Source organism: Onychostruthus taczanowskii, unplaced genomic scaffold (genome assembly GCF_017590055.1).
Source record: "Onychostruthus taczanowskii isolate IOZ18803 unplaced genomic scaffold, ASM1759005v1 scaffold19, whole genome shotgun sequence".
Classification (NCBI taxonomy): domain Eukaryota; kingdom Metazoa; phylum Chordata; class Aves; order Passeriformes; family Passeridae; genus Onychostruthus; species Onychostruthus taczanowskii.
In genome coordinates this window covers 597,439-621,308 of record NW_024499128.1, presented here as the reverse complement: position 1 = coordinate 621,308, position 23,870 = coordinate 597,439, and the positions used below count along the sequence as shown (strand labels likewise).

At 48.1% G+C, this 23,870-nt stretch overlaps 1 protein-coding gene across 1 annotated transcript in view; it reads left to right on the top strand.

Annotated features, from left to right (window-relative positions):
- Positions 1–10,670, top strand: part of GSG1L (GSG1 like) — a 47,292-nt gene extending 36,622 nt beyond the window's left edge. The window contains exons 5-7 of the mRNA XM_041401802.1: positions 3,979–4,146; positions 9,916–9,983; positions 10,540–10,670. Of these exons, the coding sequence (XP_041257736.1) occupies positions 3,979–4,146; positions 9,916–9,983; positions 10,540–10,649 (346 nt within the window). The 3' untranslated portion in view covers positions 10,650–10,670. The remainder of the gene's footprint in view (positions 1–3,978; positions 4,147–9,915; positions 9,984–10,539) is intronic.
- The last annotated feature ends 13,200 nt before the right edge of the window (positions 10,671–23,870 follow it).

Sequence of the window (23,870 nt, the reverse complement as noted above, 5' to 3'; positions counted from 1 at the left end):
CAGCACTGCAGGGAATTATTAGTCTTTCCTTCTCACCTCTTTCCACTGTGTTTCATAGGAAGAGTTGCTGCCATTTTAGCAACATGTTACAAAATACAAATCACATTGTATCTAAAATACAGCTTATTTGGTGTCTCAATAATGAATATTTATTGCATGTGATAATGGACTTACAAATACATTGCATTCACATATTTATAATATTTATATTAATATTTATAACAACTCTGTCACAATAATTGTATAATTTTCAATAGATTTAAATAATAAGGCATATTTGTCTTCAGTAATCTATTTTGTAATTTACTGCAATACTCAGACTTCAAAATGTTGTTAAATGTCTTGCATGATAAACACTCATTAGATTATTCTCCTTCATCTTGTGCAAGCCAAGAGCCCCATGGCTCAGAGTGGGCACCAGGGTCCCTCAGGGCATCCCGAGCTCTCCCTGGGCCCACTCATCCCACCCACACTCCCTGCTGGGAGCTCTGTCCCACAGAGACAGAGCTGGTGTCCCATGGGAGATGGGGCTGGGAGCTGGTATCCCATTGAGATGGAGCTGGGAGCTGTGACCCACAGAGACAGAGCTGGTGTCCCATGGGAGATGGGGCTGGGAGCCAATGTCCCATGGGAGATGGGGCTGGGAGCTGGTGTCCCACGGGGGATGAAGCTGGTGTTCCATAAGAGATGGGTTTAGGAGATGTGTCCCATGGCAGATAGAGCTGGTAGTCATGTCCCATGGGAGATGGATAGCAGATGGAGCTGGGAGCCATGTTCCATGGGGGATGAAGTCCAGACCCCAGCCCTGTCCCAGAGCAGCCTCTCCCTCAGCTCTACCTGGGCAACCACAGCCAGGGAAGGCCCAGTGGGCTTTGGTTCAAGGACCAGGGCTGCCCCTGGATTGGGTCTCACTGTGGAGGACTCTGAGATACTCACAAGCAGGGAATCATCTGGGATCAACATCCCCTCTGCCTGAATTCCTGGGCTGAGAGCTCAGCTTCACTCCACACAGCCACCCTGGGAGCTGAGCTGTCTCCAGCCACTGCAGCCACAAAGCTCCTTCTTGCATTTAGCAATCTTCCTCCCTTCCTTCCCTGATGCTTCCAAGGCAGCCCATTTATCCATGCAGGATGTGAGGCATCGTGCAAACACAGGTTCAGCTGGGCCAGGGCTGAGCAGCAGCAGCATTTTCAGCCTGCAGTGGTGCTGAGCAGCCTGGGGACAGCCATGGGGGTCCCTCATGCCATGCTACTGATGGGGTAGCAGACCTGGAAAAGGAAGGGCTGGAGGTCAAAAGAAGCAAAATCAAGGCTTCTGCCTTCTGGGTAACACTGAGCCAGCACTGTTGTACACACCAGAGAACCTCCTCCCCTGGCAGCACCCAGACTCAAACACCTTCTTTAAAAAGGGTTAATTAAAAATGCCCACGCAGCCTGGTGGAAAACCACACATGTAGGAATTATTTTCTGCTGTACCTGGGCTCTGCTGATGTCCTGGAACATGAGCTTTGAGAAGCCCTGGGCCAGCTGTTGTCACCACCACCCTCAATTCCAGCCTGCTGTGAATGTGCCACTGCAGTCCCCAGCCACAGAGCAGGGCCCAGAGAACTGAAACAGCTCTGGCAAGTGGGGCCAGAGGGAAAACCAAGTTTTCTGTGACTCTACTTCCCCTCTGTCAAAAGGGAATGATAAAAACACCCCTCCCCACAATGAGGAAGGGCTGCTTATGGTCTGCTCAGTTGTCTCAGGGTGGTGTGTGTTGTCCTACCCCATTCCCAAGCCATTGGCAAAGCCTGGAGGTTGCTCTGGGCTTTGGCACGAGTCAGGAATGCCCAGGGCATTCTCCAGACTGGGGATTTCATTGCCCCTGAGGATCAGGAGATGTTTGAGTTCAGACTCTCTAAAGCAAATAAATACAAAAAGCCTGAGCTGTTTGAGCCATGGAGGAACCTGAGAGCCCAGCCCTAGCTCAGCTGCAGGAGGATCTATGGGTGCAGTCCCAGCACATCTGGGGCACAGCTGGCATGGAGTGTTAACAACATTGCTGTTAAAGAGGCCTTCACCTAAGGCAGGTGTAACTCCTAAGGTAGGACAACCACTCTTTACAATTCAAAATAAATAGCATTTAACCAAGGTGCATAAAAACTAAAGTACATCTATCCTAATTGCCTAATTACTGTGATTTCCCAAATGCCAGGCACTGAGAGTCTTCATGCTGTATTTCCTTCTCTGAACCTTTCAGCACTTCTGATTTCATCAGAAACCATCAGTAACATCCAAGAGAAATTCTCCCCAGGCACCTCCCAGGCACAGTGTGCTTTTGGCTGCCTTCTTCCTGGATACTGCTTGGGAACCCAGCTGGAAATGTTTGCAGCTGCTGGAGCTCTTCCCCACACCCCTCGTGGGAGGCAGACTCAGGCAGGCCAGGAAGATGCTGTGCCTGGCCACTCACACCTAGCACAAGCTCCCTTCCTGCTTCTCCCCCCAGCCATGGGAAACTTCAGGGAACTTTGTCACCCCAGAGTCACTACATTTCCTTCTCTTTTGATTGCATCTGGCAAACAGGTCCAAAATTCACAGGGAAAGAGCTGCCTCCACACATCTCATTGCCTCAGGAGTCCCTGCAGGACTTGTTATAAGCTGAATTTTGAAATCATTGAAATGAGCCATTTCTGTTTACTTGAGCCATTTTTTCCCCCAGATTTTTCAGTCCATGAATATGTGCTCTTTTTCAAGTTTTGTCTAATTTGAAATGAGAAACTGCTTCCTTGTCTGCAGGTCCTTTGCAGAATGGGAAAATAGCTCATGCTGAGAGTTGTGTTGACAATGCATGTTTATAAGATAATGCTACTGGGGCTGGATACTTTCTGCTCTGCATAATTCACATCAAATTGTTATAGAAAAAGTGCAAAAAGGAGCAGGTAAAGTGTCTCACCATCACAGGTGATGGAGTTAATCCAGCTTGCTTAGGCAGCCACTGTGAACTATCTGTAGCCAGAGTTGATGGGCTGAGTGTGAAGCCAAGGGGAGCTGGAAGGCAGAGAAGCTCTGCAGACAAAAGGAGGAATTCAGGACCTGGTTTTGCAGCCTCATTTCATGCTCAAAAAGCATCTTAACTCCTTGGGGCCATGAGTCCCTCACCAGCCCCATCTGAACTTGAGGTCAGGGAGAACAAGAGAGGCTGGGGAGAAACCCTGTCCACAGGCAGGGAACAGTGCAGCTCCCAGCTGACCCTGCTCGCCAGCAGACCCAGGACAACGCTTACTGCTGTTCCAGCTTGGCCCTGGGCCAGTCTCTTATTTTCTTCCCCTCTCCCTCTGCCTCCCTGTGCTCCTGGTTGGTACTTGCAGGTGTCCTGGCCCTGGCTTGCCAAGGTTGGCTGGCACTGCCTTCACTCTGGGGGAGTCAGCCAGGAAACTCCCAGGATGGTGACTCCACAAAATGGAAGTGTTGTCTTCTGTTCTGGTCAGGCTTTCAGAGACCAGGCACAAGGCAGGAAGGCCAGAGGTGTCCATGAACCAGGAAAGAAGGAAATACAGTAGTCTGATGGAGGCATGAAAAGCAGATTAGAAACCATCCCTGCAGTGGCATTGCAGAGCCAGTGTCCCAGGGATGGGAGAACTGCTCCAAAAGACTCTCTGACATTGCTCCCTCCAGGAGTGTGTGGGGTTTAGCACTTGTCTGCCAGGCTCTGAGGCATTTCAGAGGAGATCAGGAGGTGTCTGGCCATGGTGGCACTAAGTGTTCACCTTAGCACAGGGTTCTCCATGGCACGAAGGCTGTGCCCAGCACCCAGCCCATCCTCCTGCCTGCCTGAGCACAAGCCACAGGTCTCAGGAGGTAGGATGAGCTTAGATGAGATGGGTTTGTCACCTCCAGCTTCCCTGCCTGCTCCCACCTGTGTGTGTGTGTGTGTGTCAGAAATATGGCATGAGCTGCTGTGTAACCCAGCTCTGTCTGCTGGTTTCTCTCTCCACAGTCTGGCGTGGGGCTCCTTCACCTGCTGCATGGCGGCCTCCGTCACCACGCTCAACTCTTACACTAAGACTGTCATTGAGTTCAGACACAAGCGCAAAATCTTTGAGCAGGGCTTTCGAGAAGAGCAGAACTTCCTAGACCAGGAAGCCATCAAGTACTTCAGAGAAAGGTCAGTGCAGTCAGTCACTCCATCAGGGGAGGTTTCCATGGACTCTGCTGGTGTCAGAAAACCCAGGCTCTCACCCACTTCAGCACTCGTGGGTGAGACTCTGAGGCACCTGGAAAAGGTGTGTGTGAAAGGCAAACTCAAAAGGTCCTCCTTGGTTTGGTGTTTCATAAACTTTGTGCTGCCACAGTGCCCACCCTTTCTCCTGTACTCATTAAAATCTTTACAATATGCACCCAATTCACAAAAAGCCGTGCTGCCAATGTCAGCTGATTTTCCCTCTCTAGAAAGGTAAAATTGTGGGGGTGTACTGAATGTGACATCCATCCTTCCTCAGCACGTGCAAAAGGCACCTCCCAATAATCCCAACAGCTGCTGAGGCATTTTCCAGCCACCAGCAGGCCACTTTGGAGCTGCCATTTCCCATGCGTGGTCCCATGCCCACAACCCATCCCTGGCTGCTTTGCACGACCCATCCTCTGGAGCAAATCCCCACAAAACCCAGCAAAATACCCACACGGTGCCGCCCACCCAGTGCCACCCACCCTGCCACCAGGGTCTGAGGTGGGCTGGAGGCCTGGTGGGTGCCAAGGCCCAGAGATGCTCTGTCACCCTGCCCAGCAGCTGGCCCTGTGGCTGCTCCAGCAACCTCCTGCCCTCATTCTTTGGAGAGAAAGTTCAGGCTTTGTTTTTGTGAAGAAACACCGATCCTGGGCTCACACAGCAGGGATGGGCTCCACAGGGGGATGGATCCTCTCAGGATGAAGAGCTGAGAAGTACAGAAAATCCTCACCAAAATCTATGGCCTCAAGTGATACAAAGACATTTTGGAGGCAGGAAATACAAGCAGGTTGCATTGCTGTTTGTCAGACCAGTGGGGCAGTTTCTCCATGGTGGAAGAGAGTGGAATGATCAGCATTTCAGCAGCAGAGTGAGGAGCTCTCCTGAGAGGGCAGAACTAGAGAGCTTCCAGGATTATTGCTTTCCCCTGGTTATCTCAGTCATTATTCTGTCGTTGCAGTTATCCCTGTGCTAACGTCCAAGTTTTCACTCTACCTTTCAGACAGTCTGGAAGGAAAAGAGAAATGAGGCAAACAACCATGATTTTCCTAATTTTGCATTTGAACATGACAGTGAATTCTAAAAAATTCTCTGTGGGAGAAAAGAAAGCCCAGACACAGTGAAGAGGAAGGGGTCAGTGTGTGCCTCAGGGTAAATCAGCACTAAGGGAGGGAAGCCAGACAAATTTTTGAAGTGAGAATTGCAGATAGGAGCTCAGGAGAATTATAAGGAGCAGAGTTAGATTGCAAGATGCTAAGTTAGATTGGAGAATGCTAAGGAAACTTGTTGAAGTACCACTACTGGAAGAGTAAATAGCAGGATATATTAATGGCCCCGAGGACAGGGACCTCTCTCTCTCACATGGGCATTGTGGGTTTGGTCTGGGCTCCTCCTGCCCTCACAAGATGACACAATTCCACCCCCAACAATTCCCTCCTCGGTCACCTCCTCCCAGCCCTTCCACACGCACTTGGCACACTCAGCTCAACCATGTGGTGTTCCCTAACTTCATGATTATGACTTTCTTTTTTTATATCACATTATTTTAATTGTTGTATCTGAATACATAATAGGAAGCCCAGAGACAGTGTTACCATGGGATCATTCTAGAGATTCAAAGCTGTGCAGCAATATACTAATTTTTTTTTTTTAATTTTTAAAGTGATCATATTCATGCTCAGCTTCAGTGCTGTGCCCTGGGGATGCTCTGACTGCAGGGGTCCAGGGGCTGTCCATTAACAACACCCTGTTGCTGCACGCTGTGGGTGCCCTCAGTCCCACACAACTTCCCTGAGCTCCCATCTGCCTTTGCACAAATAGAAAATAAAATAAATCTTCTTTCCTTCCTGTGCACATACCCAGGGATACTTCACATTCCCTCCTACTCCTCCACCTCCATGTTCCTTTTCATACCTCATGAATAAAACCCTCCAGCCTTTCTTCCTTCCAGTTACTTTGCAGATATCTTCACCCTTTTTGCCTGCTCCTTTTCCTCAGTGCAGAGCCAGCACCCCCTGGAGCACACATCCAACCTCTGGGCTGGACACAGCCTGTGCAACAGGCACTTTCCTGTATGCCTCTGAAAATTCAACTTCTTCATTATTCCAACAGTTCCATTTAGCACCTGGGACTCGGGCAAGGAAAGTGTCAGCCCCATTTTGTATGATAAAACTTTTTTTTGTTGGAATATTATCCTACAGGCCTCTGCTCCCAGGGAAGAAATTTGCTTTATGAAAAGTACTGACAGTAAAATGCTGCTAATCTTGCACGTGTTTTCTCAACTCTCTCATTGTATTGCGCTTCGTTTTAATTGCATGCAACTGCACAGAACAGCAGAAGATCTGCTGGAAATGTGGATGTAAGAGCTGAAATGGTCCCTTGGGAGCTGCCAGCTGTGCTGCTGTCCCAGGAGGTGCAGGGGATGAGCCCCATCATCCCATGGTTTGCTGTCTGACCCCCTCCAGCAGCTCCATCCCATCCCCTTGCACAGCAGCCTGGCCCTGCTGCTCCTTGACCTCAGTGTCCCCATTCCAGGGCAGCCTCTGCTCTGAGAACGTGGGGAAGGCCTTTAACACCACAGGAATGTCAGTGTGCACCCCAAATTCTGCTCCACAGCTCAGCCAGCACAGGGAGCTGCCCACCCCTCAGTCAGTCACGAGGAGCACATCCAAATCCCCTGCCCCCCTTACCTTGAGCATCTCACTGCTCCTGCCACTGGGAAAACATTGAAGCAGCTGCTGAAAAATCAAAGATTCATGGTGTTACATCACTTATGTCCTACCCAGGCCTGGATGCTTCGAAAAGTCCAGACAAAACAGACTCTGTGGCTCACACTGTAAAATTGAAAGATAGCAGAGCTCTTCAGATATAACAGGTACAATAGCCCTCAGGGTAACTCTGAGAAAACCAGGTAAATTATACAGAATTGGAGGTATTATTCATGCTCTAAGTGTTCTATAAAATTATCAGAATTAACTGCAAAGTCAGCTTTCAGTCTTTGTCCTTCAGGTGTTTTTCCTTCCTTTTTTTTGTGTGTTTTCCTTTGAAATTAATATCTGTCTATAACTTTTGTTCATCCTTTTCGTTTTTTTAGTTCATTGGATGTCAGTTCATAACAAGAATCTCTCTTCCATCCCTCCCAGTTTCTCTTCCTGCTCTGTTTCACATGAACACTCTTGCCCCATGTGGTCATGAGCGCAGTCCCTCATCTGAGGTTTAGCCCAGCCAGCAGAGGAGGAGCCTTCACTGCCCTCCTGCTTCCTTCCTTCCTGCTCTGAGGATCCCTTTAGGAATTAGTTCTTATATGTTACCTGTTTATCTGTAATAAAATATTGTTTGCTGGGTTAATTTGCAAGAAGAAAAAATTAGCTCAGTGATCTTGAGATTAATTCTTGCAGGTATCTCGGCATTTTGCTAGATGTCACTTTAAAATGCAACCTGGCCTTTGCTGTTGGCAGTGTCGTCCTAGCAGAAAAAGGCCATTGTACAGGTAACCACTGGAAAAATCCAACTCTGTATCTTTCAAATAACCAACAGGAAATTAATTGATACAGAAAGAAACAGTGGTTTATCTTAAATATGTGCATTTTTTTTTCATTTAGTCATTTTCAATTAATTAATCAATAATCATTTTCTAAATCTTACAGCCTGTGTTTTACGGAATATTAAGCCAAAGATAAGCCAAAGGGACGGGGATTCTTTGTTCTGTCCCATAAAGTCTGATAATCTCTGTGACAACAGCTGCAGGGATGGTGACAGACTTTCTCCTCTTCCCCTGCCCAGCTGTGTAGGAGCTGCTGTTTGAGCAGCTTTAGCTCTCCCCTGCTGTTTTGGCAGCTTTTTCCCTATGGCTGTGTAATAATTAAGATGCATTCAGAAGAATTCTGCTCGTTTAGACCAAGCAGCTCCACCAGCAGCATCCCCACATCCATCCAGGCAGGGGCCAGCACAGCCAGCTCACCCAGGCTCGATGTCTTTCCCAAGTTTGTTCTCAGTTTCCTGCCTTCATTTTTTTCAAACATTAAAAAAACCCTTTCAGGCACCCTCCCCACCACAGCTTTCCCTTCTCCCAGGATTCTGGTGGATTTTGCTCTCAGGTAAAGAATGAAAACTTTCCTCTCTGCTGCTTTGCTCTGCTGGGGGCAGGGCAGGAGCTGCTGGCGGGGCAGAGGGAGCCCCAGGCAAGGGACACAGCTGCAGGGACAAGGACAGGAGCAGCTCCAGGGAGGACAAGGGAATGTCCAAGGGTGGAGGTACATGAGGACTGAAGCCTGAGGTGAGGGATATGGGGGCTGAAAGGGTGGAAATCAAATCCAAGTGAGATCCTCATGGAGAGCTCATCACTGCCCCAGGCAAGGAATGAAAAGTTTGTGATGTGAGGGAACTGGAATTACCCATGGGCCTCTTTAGTGGGAACAAGAGCAGCTTTTGGATGTGCATCCAGGCTGCTCAGGAGTGCAGAGTCCCACTGGAGCTGAGCCCACTGCAGAGAGGAGTCTGGGGGTTTTCCCACCCTGAGACCCCAGAGATCAGCACAGCCCTGGTTCAGTCTGGGATCCAGCTTCATGCTCCCTGTGAAGCCAGTCTCACTCACCAGGGGCTGTTAAACCAGCATATTTAGCAAGTAAATCTGGAAGATTCAGCCTCCCCCGGCTCACCCATCCGTAGCACAGCGTTTGCAGCTGTCCATCAACACCCATTGTGCCTCTGCAGCTGATTTCACAACATTTTTCTTGCTGACTGGGCCCTTACTCTGATCTGCAACACCAACCTAAGCAGGCAGATGCTACTGGTGAAATTCTGGAGTGAGCTGAGTTCAAACTGCCATTGATAGCAGTGCATACAAAATGTCTCTGCAGGGACAGAAAATGTAGTTTTAAGTGCTAGGAGCAGTTTGAAACAGACAGCAGGACCAAAGCTATTGCAGAGCTAATAAATCAGGACTATTCCCAACACTGTGAGAACCAGAACTTTTCAAATCATCATTCACACACCATTTTTTCCCTTTTTGCACATTTTTGTAATGTATCATACTCGCAGCTTGCTTCCTCTAAGTCCATTGTTCTCGTGTCAGATGTGCAGATCATACCAATGCCTTCCAAAGACATGCCAACCTTTTGCTCTGATTTCCTGCTTGGTCACCCAGGTACCTGAGCTGGGTTTCAGTTACTGACCTGATGTTCCTCCCACTGGCAGAGTCAGTAGCTCTTCACACAGACACCAATTTTTCCAATGTTCCTATTCCCCTTTCATCAATGCACAGGGATGAGTGCAACCTCCTGCCTTGGATTTGTTCTGTACTTTATTCTGCAACACAGGAAGCTTTATCCACAGAGCTTCTCCATCTGGAAATCACATGGACTGGCAGTAAAATGGTGCAGCAACATCAGCAGCATCCCCACTTCCAACACACACATGCTGCTGGGCTCTGGTGCTTAGATCCACCCTGGAGAGAGGAACAATGGAGAGATGCAGCCCTGAGCCCCTCATTTCTATTCCCCATGGCCTCTTTATGTGAGCTTGCCCCAAGAGGGGCAAAGCCAGGGGAACCAAGTCCTTCCTGAGCCCATCACCATCTGCGTGGTGGGCCTGGCTGTAGATGGAGGAGCCCAGGTATGTTGGACATTATTGGTTTTGACCCTTCCATTTGTGTACAATTGGGAGCAGCCTTTCTTTCTGTTCAAGGTGCTACTTCTATATTCTCTTTTCCAGGACTGAGGAGGAGAGGGCTGAGGCTGGGGACCTGAGGTTACAGTGCCTCCATAGCTGCTCCCCAAATAGTAAGTGACATGAATGTGTCTGGTACACAATGGCTTGTACTGCCCCCACACTGGCTCCCAGGGCCCAGAACCAGGTTTGGAGTAGGAAGCTTTGGGAATAGAGGTTTGTTGCTTTCCCACACAGCCTTGCCCAGGAAATAACCAACCAGCATAAGAACAGTAAAGAATTCACCAGCATTCCATTTAGGATGTGCACATATCCTATAATTTTGTGTTATCTCTAGAAGCTGTGACTTCATAGTAGTTTAAAAATATGCTCTAATTTACACCTGTATAACTTTCATTATCACTACCTTTTTTCATCTATCTTTATCACCAATTCATGATGATGCATGCTATTGAATATAAAAATGATTGAAAGCAGCTTTGGTAGACAATAACGTTAGTATAATTAATGCCATTTCTTGCACTTTCTCTGGAAATTGCTGTGCTTTTATTCAGTGCTTGCAAAAGCTCTTGCTTTAAGCTATGGGAATCAGTGGTTCAATGTACAGAGCAATGTTGGAGCATGGCTCCTGCCCTGCTCTGAATACTATACTTTTTCTTTACTCTCCAGGAAAGATGTGTGCAGTTTCATGCATCTATTTCCTTGGAAAGAAAGCCAGTGATCCTTCATTCAGCAGGAGGGAGCCTTGGGAGAGTGACTTGCTGGCTCTGCGCTATTAAAATTTGGAAACCTCATGGCATTTTGCTGCCTCTGTCTTGCTGAGATGCACATCTCAGCCACATACTCATGGAAGCTTGGTGTCTGTAACCCCCACCCCTGAGGGTCCTGCTCCCTCCCCAGACCTGCTGGAACAGCTCTCCAGTCCCATGTCACTGCAGGTGGTGTCCCCACAGGCATGATAGTGCTGGCACTGCTCTCCAGCTCGGTTTGTCATCAGCTCACTCAGTAACTCCTGCTCCTTGAAAATGTCATGTCAGTCATGGACCTCTCCACAGGCAGATCCATGTCCTTCATTCTCACAGGCCTGAAAATGTCTATTGGTACCAAATTGATCTGGGTCACGTTTCCTGAGAAAGTTCTTCACCTGCCAAGCTCCTGGCGGGTGCTCAAATGTGTTCATTTTGTTACTGAAGCCTGTCCAGAGGTCTTTGTTTCAAAGAACCAATAACAAGTCTTGGCAATAGGTGCTCCAAGGAATAGGCTTTGCTGTTCCTGTGGCCAGCCCTGTCCCAAGTATTTCCATTTTGAAGGACCCAGAGCTCACCCCGTAGAGTGCTGACAGCACTGGGAAAGCAAACTCCAAAGGAGAAGCCCAGAGTCAGGTTAAAGAACAGTGGCCATCCCTCAATATTCCATCAGGCTCAGACTCACATCCGTTACCTTCTGTAATGAAATCAGATCAATATTAATGAAGTGACAGGAGGGAAGTTGTGCTCTCAGTTCACAGTTTACTTACAAATCCAATAGAAGCTGCAAAATGCTCATTATCCATGCTTATTAGGGAGGAAAAACCATCACTTACTGCTGCTTGGGATGGCACAAAGCCTCACAACGCTCAGATGAACCTCTCCTTCCTCAAGCAAGTCCACCAAGCAATAACTGGATTGGGGCCTTACCCCAGGATCCTCCTTGATGCTGGTTCCAGGGTCCCACACTCCCAGTCCTTGTCACATTCCCCGTTCCAGGGGCGCGTGGCCAGCAGAGGATGGAGAACAGCGGGAGAAGGGCTTGGCTAAAGGCAGAGCAGCCACCAAGGTCACACTGACCCCATGGGGAGTGTGGAAGAAGGGGATGCATCACCTGGAACAGACCAACCCAGCAGCCACGTGCCACCAGCAGAGGAAATGCCGGCAGGTCACCAGGAGCACTCCATGGACACTTCCACAGGGGTGATCCCGTGCCAGCAGCACTCCAGGAGGCACCAGCTGGAGTTATTCCTGCTGCTCTCCTCAGCCAGCACCTCATTCCCTGCAGGACCTGCCAGCACACCCAGAGTGCTCTGAGGAGGTTCCAGCCTGAAGCCGACGCAGATGAGGAGTACTGGCTCATCCTCAGGCACCGTGAATCTTCTGTCCTCCCAGCAAGACAAGACAGGGCATCTGTCCTTGTTGAGAGGAAAGGATTTGGGGGAGTGTCCCTGAGGAGTGAAAGAGCAAGAGCTGTAAAGAGGAGAACAAGGCTGAGCAATTGTGGAAGACAAACACTACCTGGCCAGGTGATTTTGGAAGAGAGAATGTTAGAGGTTTTTGAGGAGCCCAACAGCACTGTTGGAGCACAGGTAGCACAAAGGGCCTTATGCCAGGGCAGGATGTCAGGTTCCTCTGTTGGCAAGACCGAGCTCTCCGTTTTGAGAAGCGGCCCTAAATTATAAATTCCATCAGAAGCTTGAATTCAGAGTAGACTCAATCAGGACAATGCAGTTATTCAGTCTTGATAATTCTATATTAAACTATTTAATGTCCATCACTGAACTATAATTTCCTTTTAACATGGTTAAAAAGAAAATTATTTCCTTTGAGCCCCTTTAGCAGGGTTTAAACTTACCTGAGCTGAGACCAGCACCAGGGAGCTCTAAGTATAACTTGGCATCCTCTGCTCTCCCCAAGCTGCCTTCCTGTGCAAACATATGGCACTGGCCCTATACATCTGATACCCCCGGACATACCAAATTTAGCATTTCCAGGCACTTTTAAAGTCTATTTGCTGTCATTTTGACCTTGGAGGTCTCAACTTTTTCTTTCAGAAGTGCAGGGCTGGGAGGTCTCAATATTCCAGCTGTGTATAGCCCCTGCACAAAAATATAGAAGGAGAAGGTCCACATCAGGATATCTTTGTTGTTGTTGCACAGTTACTTATTAGAAAGAAATGCTCACTGTTATTAGGCTCCAGCCAGCAGTAGTCTTTGATTTCAGACATCTGTATGTCCATGCACTTCCACCCTTTTCCTCCAGAGTTGTCCCACCATGAGGCATTAACATGAGGAGCCTGAATCCCACGGGGCAGGTGTGAGAGGTGCAGATGGTGAATGTCAAATGGGCAAGAGAGAGACAGGAAAAATATCACAAAGGACAAGGAGGAACAGGTGTGGTGGCAGAGCCAAAGAAGAGATAAATAGCCCAGAAGAGGAGGAGCTGAGCAGGAAACAGCAAATTCTTACTGTCTGTGGCTGAAAGCCTTGGTGTTATTTGAGGCAGATAAACCCAGAGTTCAGGACACCAGCTTCTCTTGTAGAAAACTGAGAGATTATTCAAAATTAATTCAGTGTTAAAGAAATAATATGTCACTGTTTTGGCAGCGTGGGCATTTCAGAAGGGTCACCTGACAAAGAGGAGGCCTTGAAAAAAATAGTTTCATTCTCATGTCATCACCCTGTAGGCATTTCCCCTGGGTCCATCCTACAGCTCTTTTACCATCCTCCCACCCTGGCTGTCTACAGTGAGATTTATGCAACCAATCCCTCAGTGCTTCACTCTAAAGCATAGTGTAATTTGTTCCTATTCAGACAAGTTCATCAGAAGAACTCTAGGTTTAAAACACGGTGGAAACAATTCATTAAAAAACCCAAAGAATATCCACTGGGTTGGTTTTTTCCCCTCACTCATGAGTGCCATTGAAGCGAAGTGGTGCTGGATGTGCAGGCAACTTTCAAATGTCTCCAAAAAAGTCTGTAGCACCAGCTCAGCTGGAGAGGGCAAGGCACAGACGGCAGCCAAGGTCACTGTGACAACGGGGAACATGCTTTATATGCTGAGCAGCACAGGCTGGGAGGCGGCAGACAACAAGGGCTTGACGCATTTGAAGTGTCGCTCAAAGTTGAGCCAAGGTTTCTCCTTGTGGAGGTACCTGACAGCTGCAATCAGCTGCCTATTTCATGTCAGCATTGATTCCAACTCCAGGTCTTGCAATTCTTCCTGTAATTTATTCAGTTCATAGTGATTCACCACATAAAAAAAATGTGGTGGGGAAAAATCCCCTCTGATAAAGCACCATGGTTACGGGTCGAAGATCCAGCCTCGCTGCACTGACGGCACTGGGAATCTCACTCCTGTCTTCAGGCAAAGCCTTGCCCACTAGGAAATTCCAAAGCTGAAGGTCTCAGTTCTGTCCTCATTTACCTCTGCTAACATCCAGACTGACATTTTGCTTTAACATTGCTTCTTGAGCTACCAGTTTTTCTGCTTCCGAGATAAGGAGGATGATAAAAGTAGATGCAGTCCTGTGTGGAGCATGGCAGCTCATGAAAACTAAGGGGAGGAAAAGGGAAGCAAAATAAGCTGACAGTTTATAATACATTTTTTGTTTCCTCCAGTGCACAGGTGAATTGAAAGGTTTCTTATATAAATTTCAGTGGGATTAGTTATGAAACGTGCTTTCTGTCACTCTTTTAAATTGCATCTTTCAATAAATGCTTCATCTCCTACAGCTAATCCTGGATTTGTGCAAAAAACTCCCCAAACCACCCCCCTCAAAAGCCAACCCTGTCCCACACTGCTAAACATGTGAAATGAAGTCTTTGAGACTGTATGTGCACCCAAATAGCCTTTCACTTACTGTGCATATGCTGTTCCCCCTAGAGTGGAGGTAGGGATTGTTCTCAGTTCAGTTCAGATAGTTTGACATGGTGAGATATTTTAGGATAAATACATGTCATTTTAACAGCCAAATTGCATTTTTGTTTTTATTGCCTTAAAGTGGAGTTGTCTCTTGTCTCCCACAGTCCAAAGTCTGAGCTACTGAGGCTGACATGCAAGGAAGGGGCAGCAATCCCTCTGAGCCAAATAACTGGTTTTTCTGTAAGAAAAACCCTTTCATTCATCAGGGACTCTCCTGAGCAGGCACCATAAAGTCAGTGGGAACAGGGACAGCTGAGAGGTTCCAGTGGAAGAGAAGGATGGTGAGGTGGGACTCAGAGGGGAGAAAAGTGAGAGAAGGAAGGGGAAGAGGAAGGAGAAGGGGGAAAAATAAATTATTTTCATAGTTAGGCAGAAGCACAGAATAGCAGAGTGTGGACAGGGACCCTGCAGGGCTCTGGTCCAGTCCTGTGCTCCCAGAACATCCAGGCTGGATCAGGCTGCTCCACTCCTTGTCCAGTTAGATTTGAACACGTCCAAGGATGGAGATCCCAATCCCTCTCCTGGTCTCTACCCCACTGTTTGAACATCCTCAGGGTGAAAAAGCTTTTCCTCATACCCAGTGGGCAGTTCTGCCTTCCAGTCCTGTTCAGCCAGGTTAAGAAGACAAGGCACTCCCAGGTGCTCCCGGGGACACGTGTGAGCTTGTTTTCTCTCCTGCCCTTTACATAACCCATTTTATGATTCCTTTTAGGCTCTGCTTTTATGCAGTAGCTCTGTAACTGTCTGCATTTCCAATTATAAAACCTTTAAATTTGATTTAGACCTGATAATTAAGCTGTGATTTAGCAAATTAACCCTATTGAAGCCCAGAGGTGTGAGACATGCTCTTTAGAACCTTAAGTGTTTGGTGTTTAATTGCATCCAACACTGAGAAAAGTGCAGGGAGGAGCAGAAGTGACTGTGTAGCTAATTCAGGTCGCTGGTGCTGACAGGACAGGACCTCATGCACAGATCTCACACATCCCATCCAGACCAGGATTTGCTGCTGTCTTCCACCACAAGGATTTACCAGATGCACAGAAAGACTCAGTTGGTCCCTGGCATCACTACAAAAGCTCGTCATGTCCTTTGGCTGTTAGAATCCTGCACCATGATCTGCACAGCACTTGTCTTTGTGTTCCCCTTCAAGGTCAAAGCATTTCTAGCTGCATTCCCTACCTGTCAGGACAGTTCCAGGCCACAGGAGTGGAACATCTTCCTCTTTTGCCATCAGGATTGACAAACTAAGAAAAATTTATCCATCCTCTAGTTCCCTGGGTTCCCAGGCAGTGCTCCCAGGAGACTGAAGCATGAGGGCCCACGGAAGGAAGGCAGGTCTTCACACAGGGCAGGATGGGCAGGGAGAGGTGCTGTGGCCAGCTGCAGCCAGGTTTTTGTGTTCTCACAGCCATTATGCCTGCAGCTTTCATCCCTTCCTGTCCTTCCCAGCACCAAACCCTTGGTTTTCACGGAGCTGTGTGACTTTTGGGAAGGAGAACGTGGATGTCCCAGTGGTTCTCACACTGAGGACAGCTGACATGTGCTCAGTCAGCAGCAGGGAGGAGCTGGTCCTGAGTTCATGTGCCTTATTCTCAAATGCTTTGCTATTGATCATGAGAGGCAGAGGGTTTTATACAGACACGAGAGGCAAACCAGCCTGTGGGGAAATGCAGCTGTGGGAAACAGGCTTAAAATTGTCCCAAAAAAAGGCCTAAAATTTTCTTATAAGCCTTTAGCCCAGTCCAGAGGAAAAAGTGTGTGTTTGTCTTTCTTCAGGGCTTCACAACACCCAGCTCTAAGTGTCACTAGCCCGCAGAGGAACAGGAGTGACCATAATGCTCAGAAAATCCCCCCATTCGCTACGTCAAGCTCTTCCAGCAACACATCAAGCAGCTCTTCACTTTCATCAGAACCAACCAGCCAGATCTCCATGGTTCAGGATCAAACCCTGCTGGACATCACCTCCATCACTAGATTGGCCCCAGGGGAATCACCAAACCCTCAACCACTTGAGCAAAGAGATACAAATTTAGCAATATCGTGTTCCAGCCCACTCGGAGCAAGGACTATTCCAGCATCTTGCCCAGCCAGCCTCAGGCTCAGTCTAACACCCAGCTCAGCTAAGCCACAGCAATACTCTGACTGCTTTCCAGTCAGCCCAGGGATCAATGCAGCTTCCTTCTCCACCTTCTGTCCTCACTCAGCACAAAACGTACGAGCTTCAGCTTCAGATCACACACTGACCCCAACCAGGACAAGCACAAGGCCTCCAGCAACAGCGACTCCTGAAGAGAGTTCCCAGGCTCCTGGCTATTCTAAAACTGAATTAAAGAATACAAGAAAGGGGTTTGAATCAGATCTGGAAGATCCTGATCATGAGAGGTATGTATCCAGAGCACACAGGTGTCTAAGTCCTCAAACCACCCATGTTGGTATAGAATCAGTCAGAGCCCACCCATAAAAAAAGTTAAATCTCTTTTATGATTCAGATGTTCCCAGTGTTGGCTTTCCAGTACCCACCCTGTGCTTCCACTAAACCCTGTTACCCAGGAAGCAAAATGCCCTATTTCCATACACCCATTTAGCTCACCTCCTGACAGACCTGGGCCAGGTCATCACCCTCAGCTCCTCCAGCAGGGCACAGTTTTCAGGTGCCTCCTTTCCTTCCAAACAAGGCAGCACAACTTTCCCTTGTAGCAGCAGAGAGAAGCTCTGCTGTCCCCTGGAGCCTGACAGAGCAGAGCAGAGCAGAGCAGGGGAGGGTGCTCAGTGACATGGCCGGGATGTACCCCCCAAAACTCCACTGTCTGCTCCGACCCCAGGCAAGCTGGACTCATCCCCACTCCTCCGAGCCTCTGAACTCCACCCTGTCTCTGCCACTTCTTTCCTTGGCAGGAGATTTGTAACTACACAGGAATTCCAAGCCATGGAGAAAGAGCTAGAGGATGTAAAGGAAGACCTGAAATGCCTGAAGTGGAAGGTGAGACACATAGGTGAGACGGTGCAGCCCCTGGCCGAGGACAGCAAGAGGTACAACGGCTACACCCTGACGGAGCTCAAGGCCATGGTGCAGTTTGAGGATGACCCTTACCAGGCTGCCCACAAGATCCTCACCGCCCTCTTCAGCGATGTCTACTGGCCACAGCACCCAGCCACCGAGCAGGCCTGCAACTCCCGCTCCCTGCCCAAGCCCAAAATAGACCCAGAGCTGTACATGGTCTACTGTGACATCCTGAAAAGCATATTCCCTGGAATTAGCAGCCAGACATTGAGGGAAGAGACACAAGACGTGCAGAAAGGCACCCAGGGCGCAGTGCAGTAAGAGCAGAGCCCAGAGGTGTTGTGCACAGTGCCAGCTCTGCGGTGACTTGAGAGACTGGACTGTGCTAGGTCCCGTCGGTCCCCTTTAGGAATGGATTGTCTGTGAAGGTGTTGGTGAGCTCTGAGCCCTCATGCCACTTGCCCAGTGACACAGAGTGGGATGGCATCCTGCACTCTTCCCACATTTTAGAAAACAATTGCTCCTTTGGTGTCTCTTTCAATCTATGGACGTTTCCTTGTTTCCAGCAACTACAAATGCTGACAAAAGAATCCCACGAAGGCATTGTATGTCCAAGCAAGGGCCTTCTCCCAGCCCCAAACAGACCAACCAACCAGCATCTGGGTAGTTTCTATTTTCTAGAGTGTATCATTCATTAAATGACATTACTTGTTAGAAAATTGTGCCTGTTCTTTTTTATTTATTTGTCTAAAAGTGCTTTGCACATCAAATCAATCAGCATCATCACCTGAACACACACTGGAATGAGACCTGGGAATTTCAAACCTTCCCCTGCACAACTGAATCCTTGGTTTCAGGGGCACAAACCCAGGGCACAGTGGTGAGCAGCTGTGGTGAGTCCAACCAGGTCATGGGGGCCAGGGTACAAAGCTCTGCCATGTGCTCCTAAATCACTAACCCAGCAGTGGCACAGGGGAAGGTCTGTGACCTCCAGCCCTCCCAGTCTGTGGTGAGTGAGCTGACAGACCAGCTCAGATGAGTTAGCCCAGCTGAAAGGCTGTGGCCCCATGCAAGGGTCCTTCAAGGTGAGCACTGCCATGGAGCCTGTCCCAAGGGAAGGAGGCTGCTGGTCATGGAGGACCACAGGAAAATGGCCCTGGAGCTCCCTCCTCCCCATCTGGGAACCAGCAACGTGCCATGGATGAACAGCTTGTCCCCCAGGTTCTGCCCACAGGCCTGGCCTTGCAGCCTGCTCTGTAAAGGTGAGAGTGGAGGGCTGGAGGGATGTCCTCGTCCTACGTTGCTCAGTGGCAGTGGCAGCCACACTCCCCTGCCCCACTGGTTCACCCAGTCCCTCTCAGAGTCAGTGACACTTACTGGAAAGAGTCACTTCCCTGGTCTCAGTGCCACAAACAGCCCAAACCCCAGAACAGATCCATCCTGATGCTCCTGCCAGGCCCCAAGGAGGGCAAGAGGTACCTGAGAGTTCAGCCCCCCTTCCCCTCTGCTGGGCTATAATCCACTTCTAAAGCTTAGTCCAAAAATAACAGGGAGGAGAAAAAAACTATTACAAAAGCACTGAAAGCAGATCATTCCCAGTGCCACCACAGATCCAGACACCCTGGGCAATGGGAGGGGGCCACAGCCACACTCTGGACCTGCTGGGCACATCTCCATGGGGACTCTGACTTTAGTGGCAGAGCTGCCACCTCCCTTTCAGCAGGATGGTCTCTGCTGCACTCTCAAAGACATTGGTTGAAGCTCCCTGTTGTCAGCAATTTATTTCACTTCCAAGCTGCTCTGCAGACACAGGCATGGCACTGCCCTCGCAGCCTCTGTGCCCCACTGCAGCCAAGAGCCACAGCTGGCACTCCAGGAACCTCCAGGGAAACAGGGTTGTGCAGTGTGTGCCCTTGGAACAGTGGCAGCACCCAAAGGGACTGGGAAAAGCCAGCTCTCTCTCAGGTGGGCACAGGGCTGTGCAGGATGATGGCAATCACTGGAGACATTCTGGAGTCACTGGAGACGTTCTGAGTGTCCTCTCATAGCAAATCCCCCAGGGTGGACCATCACAAACCCAATGGAATTCTCTGTGCACTGTGGAAGGGTGTCTGAGTCTCACACAAACACCCACTGCATCTTGTTCTGCTTTCATGGCTCTTTCTTGTAGGAAAACCTGTCCCTTTGGATGAGAAGGGTGGGACTAGGCTGATCCTCCTCCCACAGAACACACAGACACTGCTCCACACTCATTTTTCTGGGACAGACCAGACCCCCAGCTCTCTCTGAATCTCTCTTTGGATCTTTCCATAACTTCCAGTGGACACTGAACTGACAAAAACACATTTAGCAATATCAATCTTTATATGTTGCATTGCCTACCCTCCCTGCCTGTAAAATCTTAATACATTTGCTCTTCTGAGAACAGGCACTGTGCCTTCTCATGCTCACACACATGCCTTCTCATGCTCATGGGACCAGACAATATGCTCAGATTTTCTCTTTTAGTCTCATTCTCCTCATGCCTCAGATCCAGCACAAGCCCATGAATCATTTTTATTAACCTTACATCACCAGGGCTGGTTCTGTCAAATACTGTCAGTTCTAGGTCCCTTTCAGGTTTCAGTGTCTTCTCCTACAGGGTCAGTACTACTGTGAATCACCTCCACCCACTCTGGAGATGTGCATCAGGTCTTTTACCCTGATAGTCTTGGCTTTTAGCTATTCCGGTGGAATTTCCAGGTTATTTGCATCCAGCTGGAGCTGGCCAGTCTTGCCAGAGCTTCTATACAACATTATTATTGTTGTTATTATTATTATTATTATTATTATTATTATTATTATTATTATGCACCTTCTGAGCCCTACAGCCTGTCCCAGAGCCTTGCCAGCCACAGCAGCCCCAGTGCTCAGGGGAAGGGGAAGAAAGCAGCAGGACAAACCCACTCCACCTGTCCTTTACAGACTCCTCAATTCTTCCTTTCCCTCTGCTGCATTTGTACCTTGAAGGCAGCTCTTCTCTGTGAAGATGTCTCAGACTTCAATTACTGCATTATCTTTATGACCATTTCCTTGTACTTGAGGCACCTTCCCTGATTTCTATGCAGGTAGAAAAATCCATTGATTTTCTACTCGTTTTCTCTTGTTGATGTGCATTACCAAGTCCCTTCATCCTTCCACAAGTCTCAGCTTCCCTTGCTGCTTTGCTGGGGACAGAAGCACAGCTGTCTGCCCGCAATCCCAGAGAGTTTTTTTGTGTCCAGTCTATTTTTTCTGCACTCACCCACTCCTAACACAACAGGAGGGCGAGGGCTGGCCGCCCACACCTGCAGGAAGAGCCCTGCTCCCTGCAGAGCACAGAACTGAGTCAGCACAACCAAACTAAGACAGCAGTGTCTTAAATATACAGGCCTGAAAGCAATTTTTTTGGCGTTGATTTTTAACATCCTGTGCTTGCCAGAATGTGCCCTGTTACAAGCTTGCTCTGTCTTTAGGCTCTAGGTCTTGCTGCCTGGTATTCAGACAGAAAAGCAATTACACAGCCCCATTACCGTGACAGTTAAAGAGATTCAGCCATTGTTCTTCTTGGACAATTCACACTGATTCCAACCCCTCCTGCCTGGCCCCTCAGCATAAATAAGCCTTCTCTCCAAAATGTTATCACCTCCACTTGTATGGAGACAGGCAGGGCAGGCAATCAGACACACAGTGAAAAATTAGCCTTTAAATCCATGTTGCATTCTGTCTACTCTTCATTAAACTATTTTTTTTCCTTGAACACATATTCTCGAGCTCGAAGACCCAATACCAGACCAAATTACTTTCTTTCCTTTTCTGTCTTAACTGCAGGCATTACATTTGCTATTTTCCAGCCCTGCCCGGGTCCAGAGTCATTAGCATCACGCCCATTCAAGGGCCATGCTGGCTGCTGGGCATCCATCCTGCGTGTGTCCTGAGGGCCCAGAGCCTGGCACAGCCTGCCTCCCCCCTGTCATCTCCCAGAGCAGATGTCTGGTCAGAAGTGTGAGGACAACAATATTTTTTTCCAGCCTCAGGCAATCTGTGGTTTGCACTGATTGATTGCATTAAATAAGCAACCTATTAATATGCCCCCTGCTGTGGCTCGATGGGCTCCACTTGGCAGAACAGATTCTTCAGCAGATAAGTTGTGTTAAACAGAGGGTCCTGAAGCATACTGCTCCTGGAATCACAGAATAATTTCAGCTGGAGAGAGCCTCTGGAGGTCAGCTTGTCCAACCCCTCTGATCAGACAGCATTCCAGTAAAAAAAACCTGAATAATAAACTCTGTGCTGCAAAAAGGAAACCATTGCAATAAAAACAAGCTTCTAACAACAACAACAACAAAAACAACATTTTAAAAATAATAAAGGAACTTAATTTACATCTGCCTCAGTGGATTAATAAGATAAAAGGCAAACTTTTTGTAGCACTGGTTTGGAGGGCTCCTTGCTGTGGTTAGATCTACATGCATCACCAATTCATTTGTCAGCCTTCTCATTAATATCTCTAATGCATAATTGCAGTCAAAGTCACTCATTGAACCATGCATTTTATGACCTCAAGGGTTACCCCTTCGTACTGTTAATAATAATATCCCTGCATAATGCAAATGCTTTATGCAAAACAAGTCCACCAGCTCTTCTGCTTTATGACTTAAAATACAGCACAGCAAGTTTTAGGCAACTGTCTGCATCTTTATACCAATTACAGGCATCATCTGTCCTGAATTGTGAGTCACAAGGGTTTGGGCAGTGCCATTAATTACCAGTAATGCTTTCTCCATTAGTCCTCCCTGCATGTCTGCTCCACATGATGTATTCTCTATACATTTACACAGCCACTGCCCCTGGCACACTCCATTTCAACCTGACTTCATTTTCACAATAAACCTACAATCTTTGTTCTCCAAGGTGAAGGTGCCTCCCGAGACCCTTTTCCATTTCTCCTGTACATCCATTTCTGTAAGTGGTTCCTTTTCCACTCCGAGCTGGAGTCCTCCCCCACAGACCTCTCCCCTCCTCGGAGTCTGACAGGGAAACAAGCGCCCTATAAATCATCTCTGGACACTTATTCCCAGCCCACAGGCAGGTGACAACAGTGCAGGTGTCCTGAGTGCCTTGATGCTGCTCCCCCAGGAACACAAGTGACACTGGGACATCCCAAAGGGCTCACACACAAGGAGAGAACTCTGATCCTCCCCAGCCCTGCCCTGAGAAATGCAGACCATAGCTTCTTGCCAATTTATTATGAAGAGTAAATTATCTAAGTGGCCCAGAGAGAGTGATTAAAATACACATCAATGCCTTGCTGGGTCAGTGGGTTTTGATCACATCTCCCATTTTGTGTTAATATTCAAATATGTTACTACCCCAGAGAGATGAATAATAGTGGCTATTTAATTTCTCTGACAATATCAAACATAATGAAAAGTCATACTATCATCCCACATCCTTCCCCATGAATTCTGGCCACAGAGAGATCTCCTGTTGGTAATGGAAATGTCACTTTGATTCATCTGTTCACCAACAAATCCTTACCAAACAATTTCCAGTATACAGCAAGCTGTCCCAAAACATTCCTTTGGAAACAAGCCAGAGCTGACATTCACTGTAAATTACTTTTTACCACTGTTTAGGCTCAGACCATTTCAGGTAGCTTTGCTATTCACTCTATTTTTAGCAGCGTCTCCAGCATACCAGGAAAAGAGGTGGATCATAGGACTTCTGCTAATCTGCAAATCTGAAATTATAGTTGAGAGATGGAATTTATTATTACACAGTTCAATGACAACAACAGAGATGACCTTTCTGCAATGCCAGAAGTCTTATCCATGCTGATCTGTGCCTTTAATCAGGGGAAGGGGGAGGGTACAGGTTATTATGTGCCAAAGGAAAAACTTTTTTCCTATGAGGACAGTTAAGTACTAAAACAGATTGCCCAGAGAGGCTGTGCATCCTCCATCCCTAGAAGTTTTCCAGGCCAAACTGCTTGAAGCTCTGTGTAACCTGGTCTGACTTCTGTAAGGTTAAAAAAAAAGAGGTGTGTAATTGCAGAAAGCAGTCAGGGAAACCTTTGATGAATGAGAGCACAGAGCCAGGAATAATAAGAGGCAGGAACAGCCCCAGTGGGGCGTTGCAGGGCTGAGCCCCACCGTGCCCCAGCTCCTTGCTGGCCAGAGCATCCTCCTGCTGTGCTGGGCTCCCTCAGCCCTTGGCCCTTTCTGATGAGACATAAAAGCTCTTTCTTGCCCAAGATGAAAGTCCTCTCCCCAGCATGTTTCACACAGAAACCTCTGTTCTGGCAG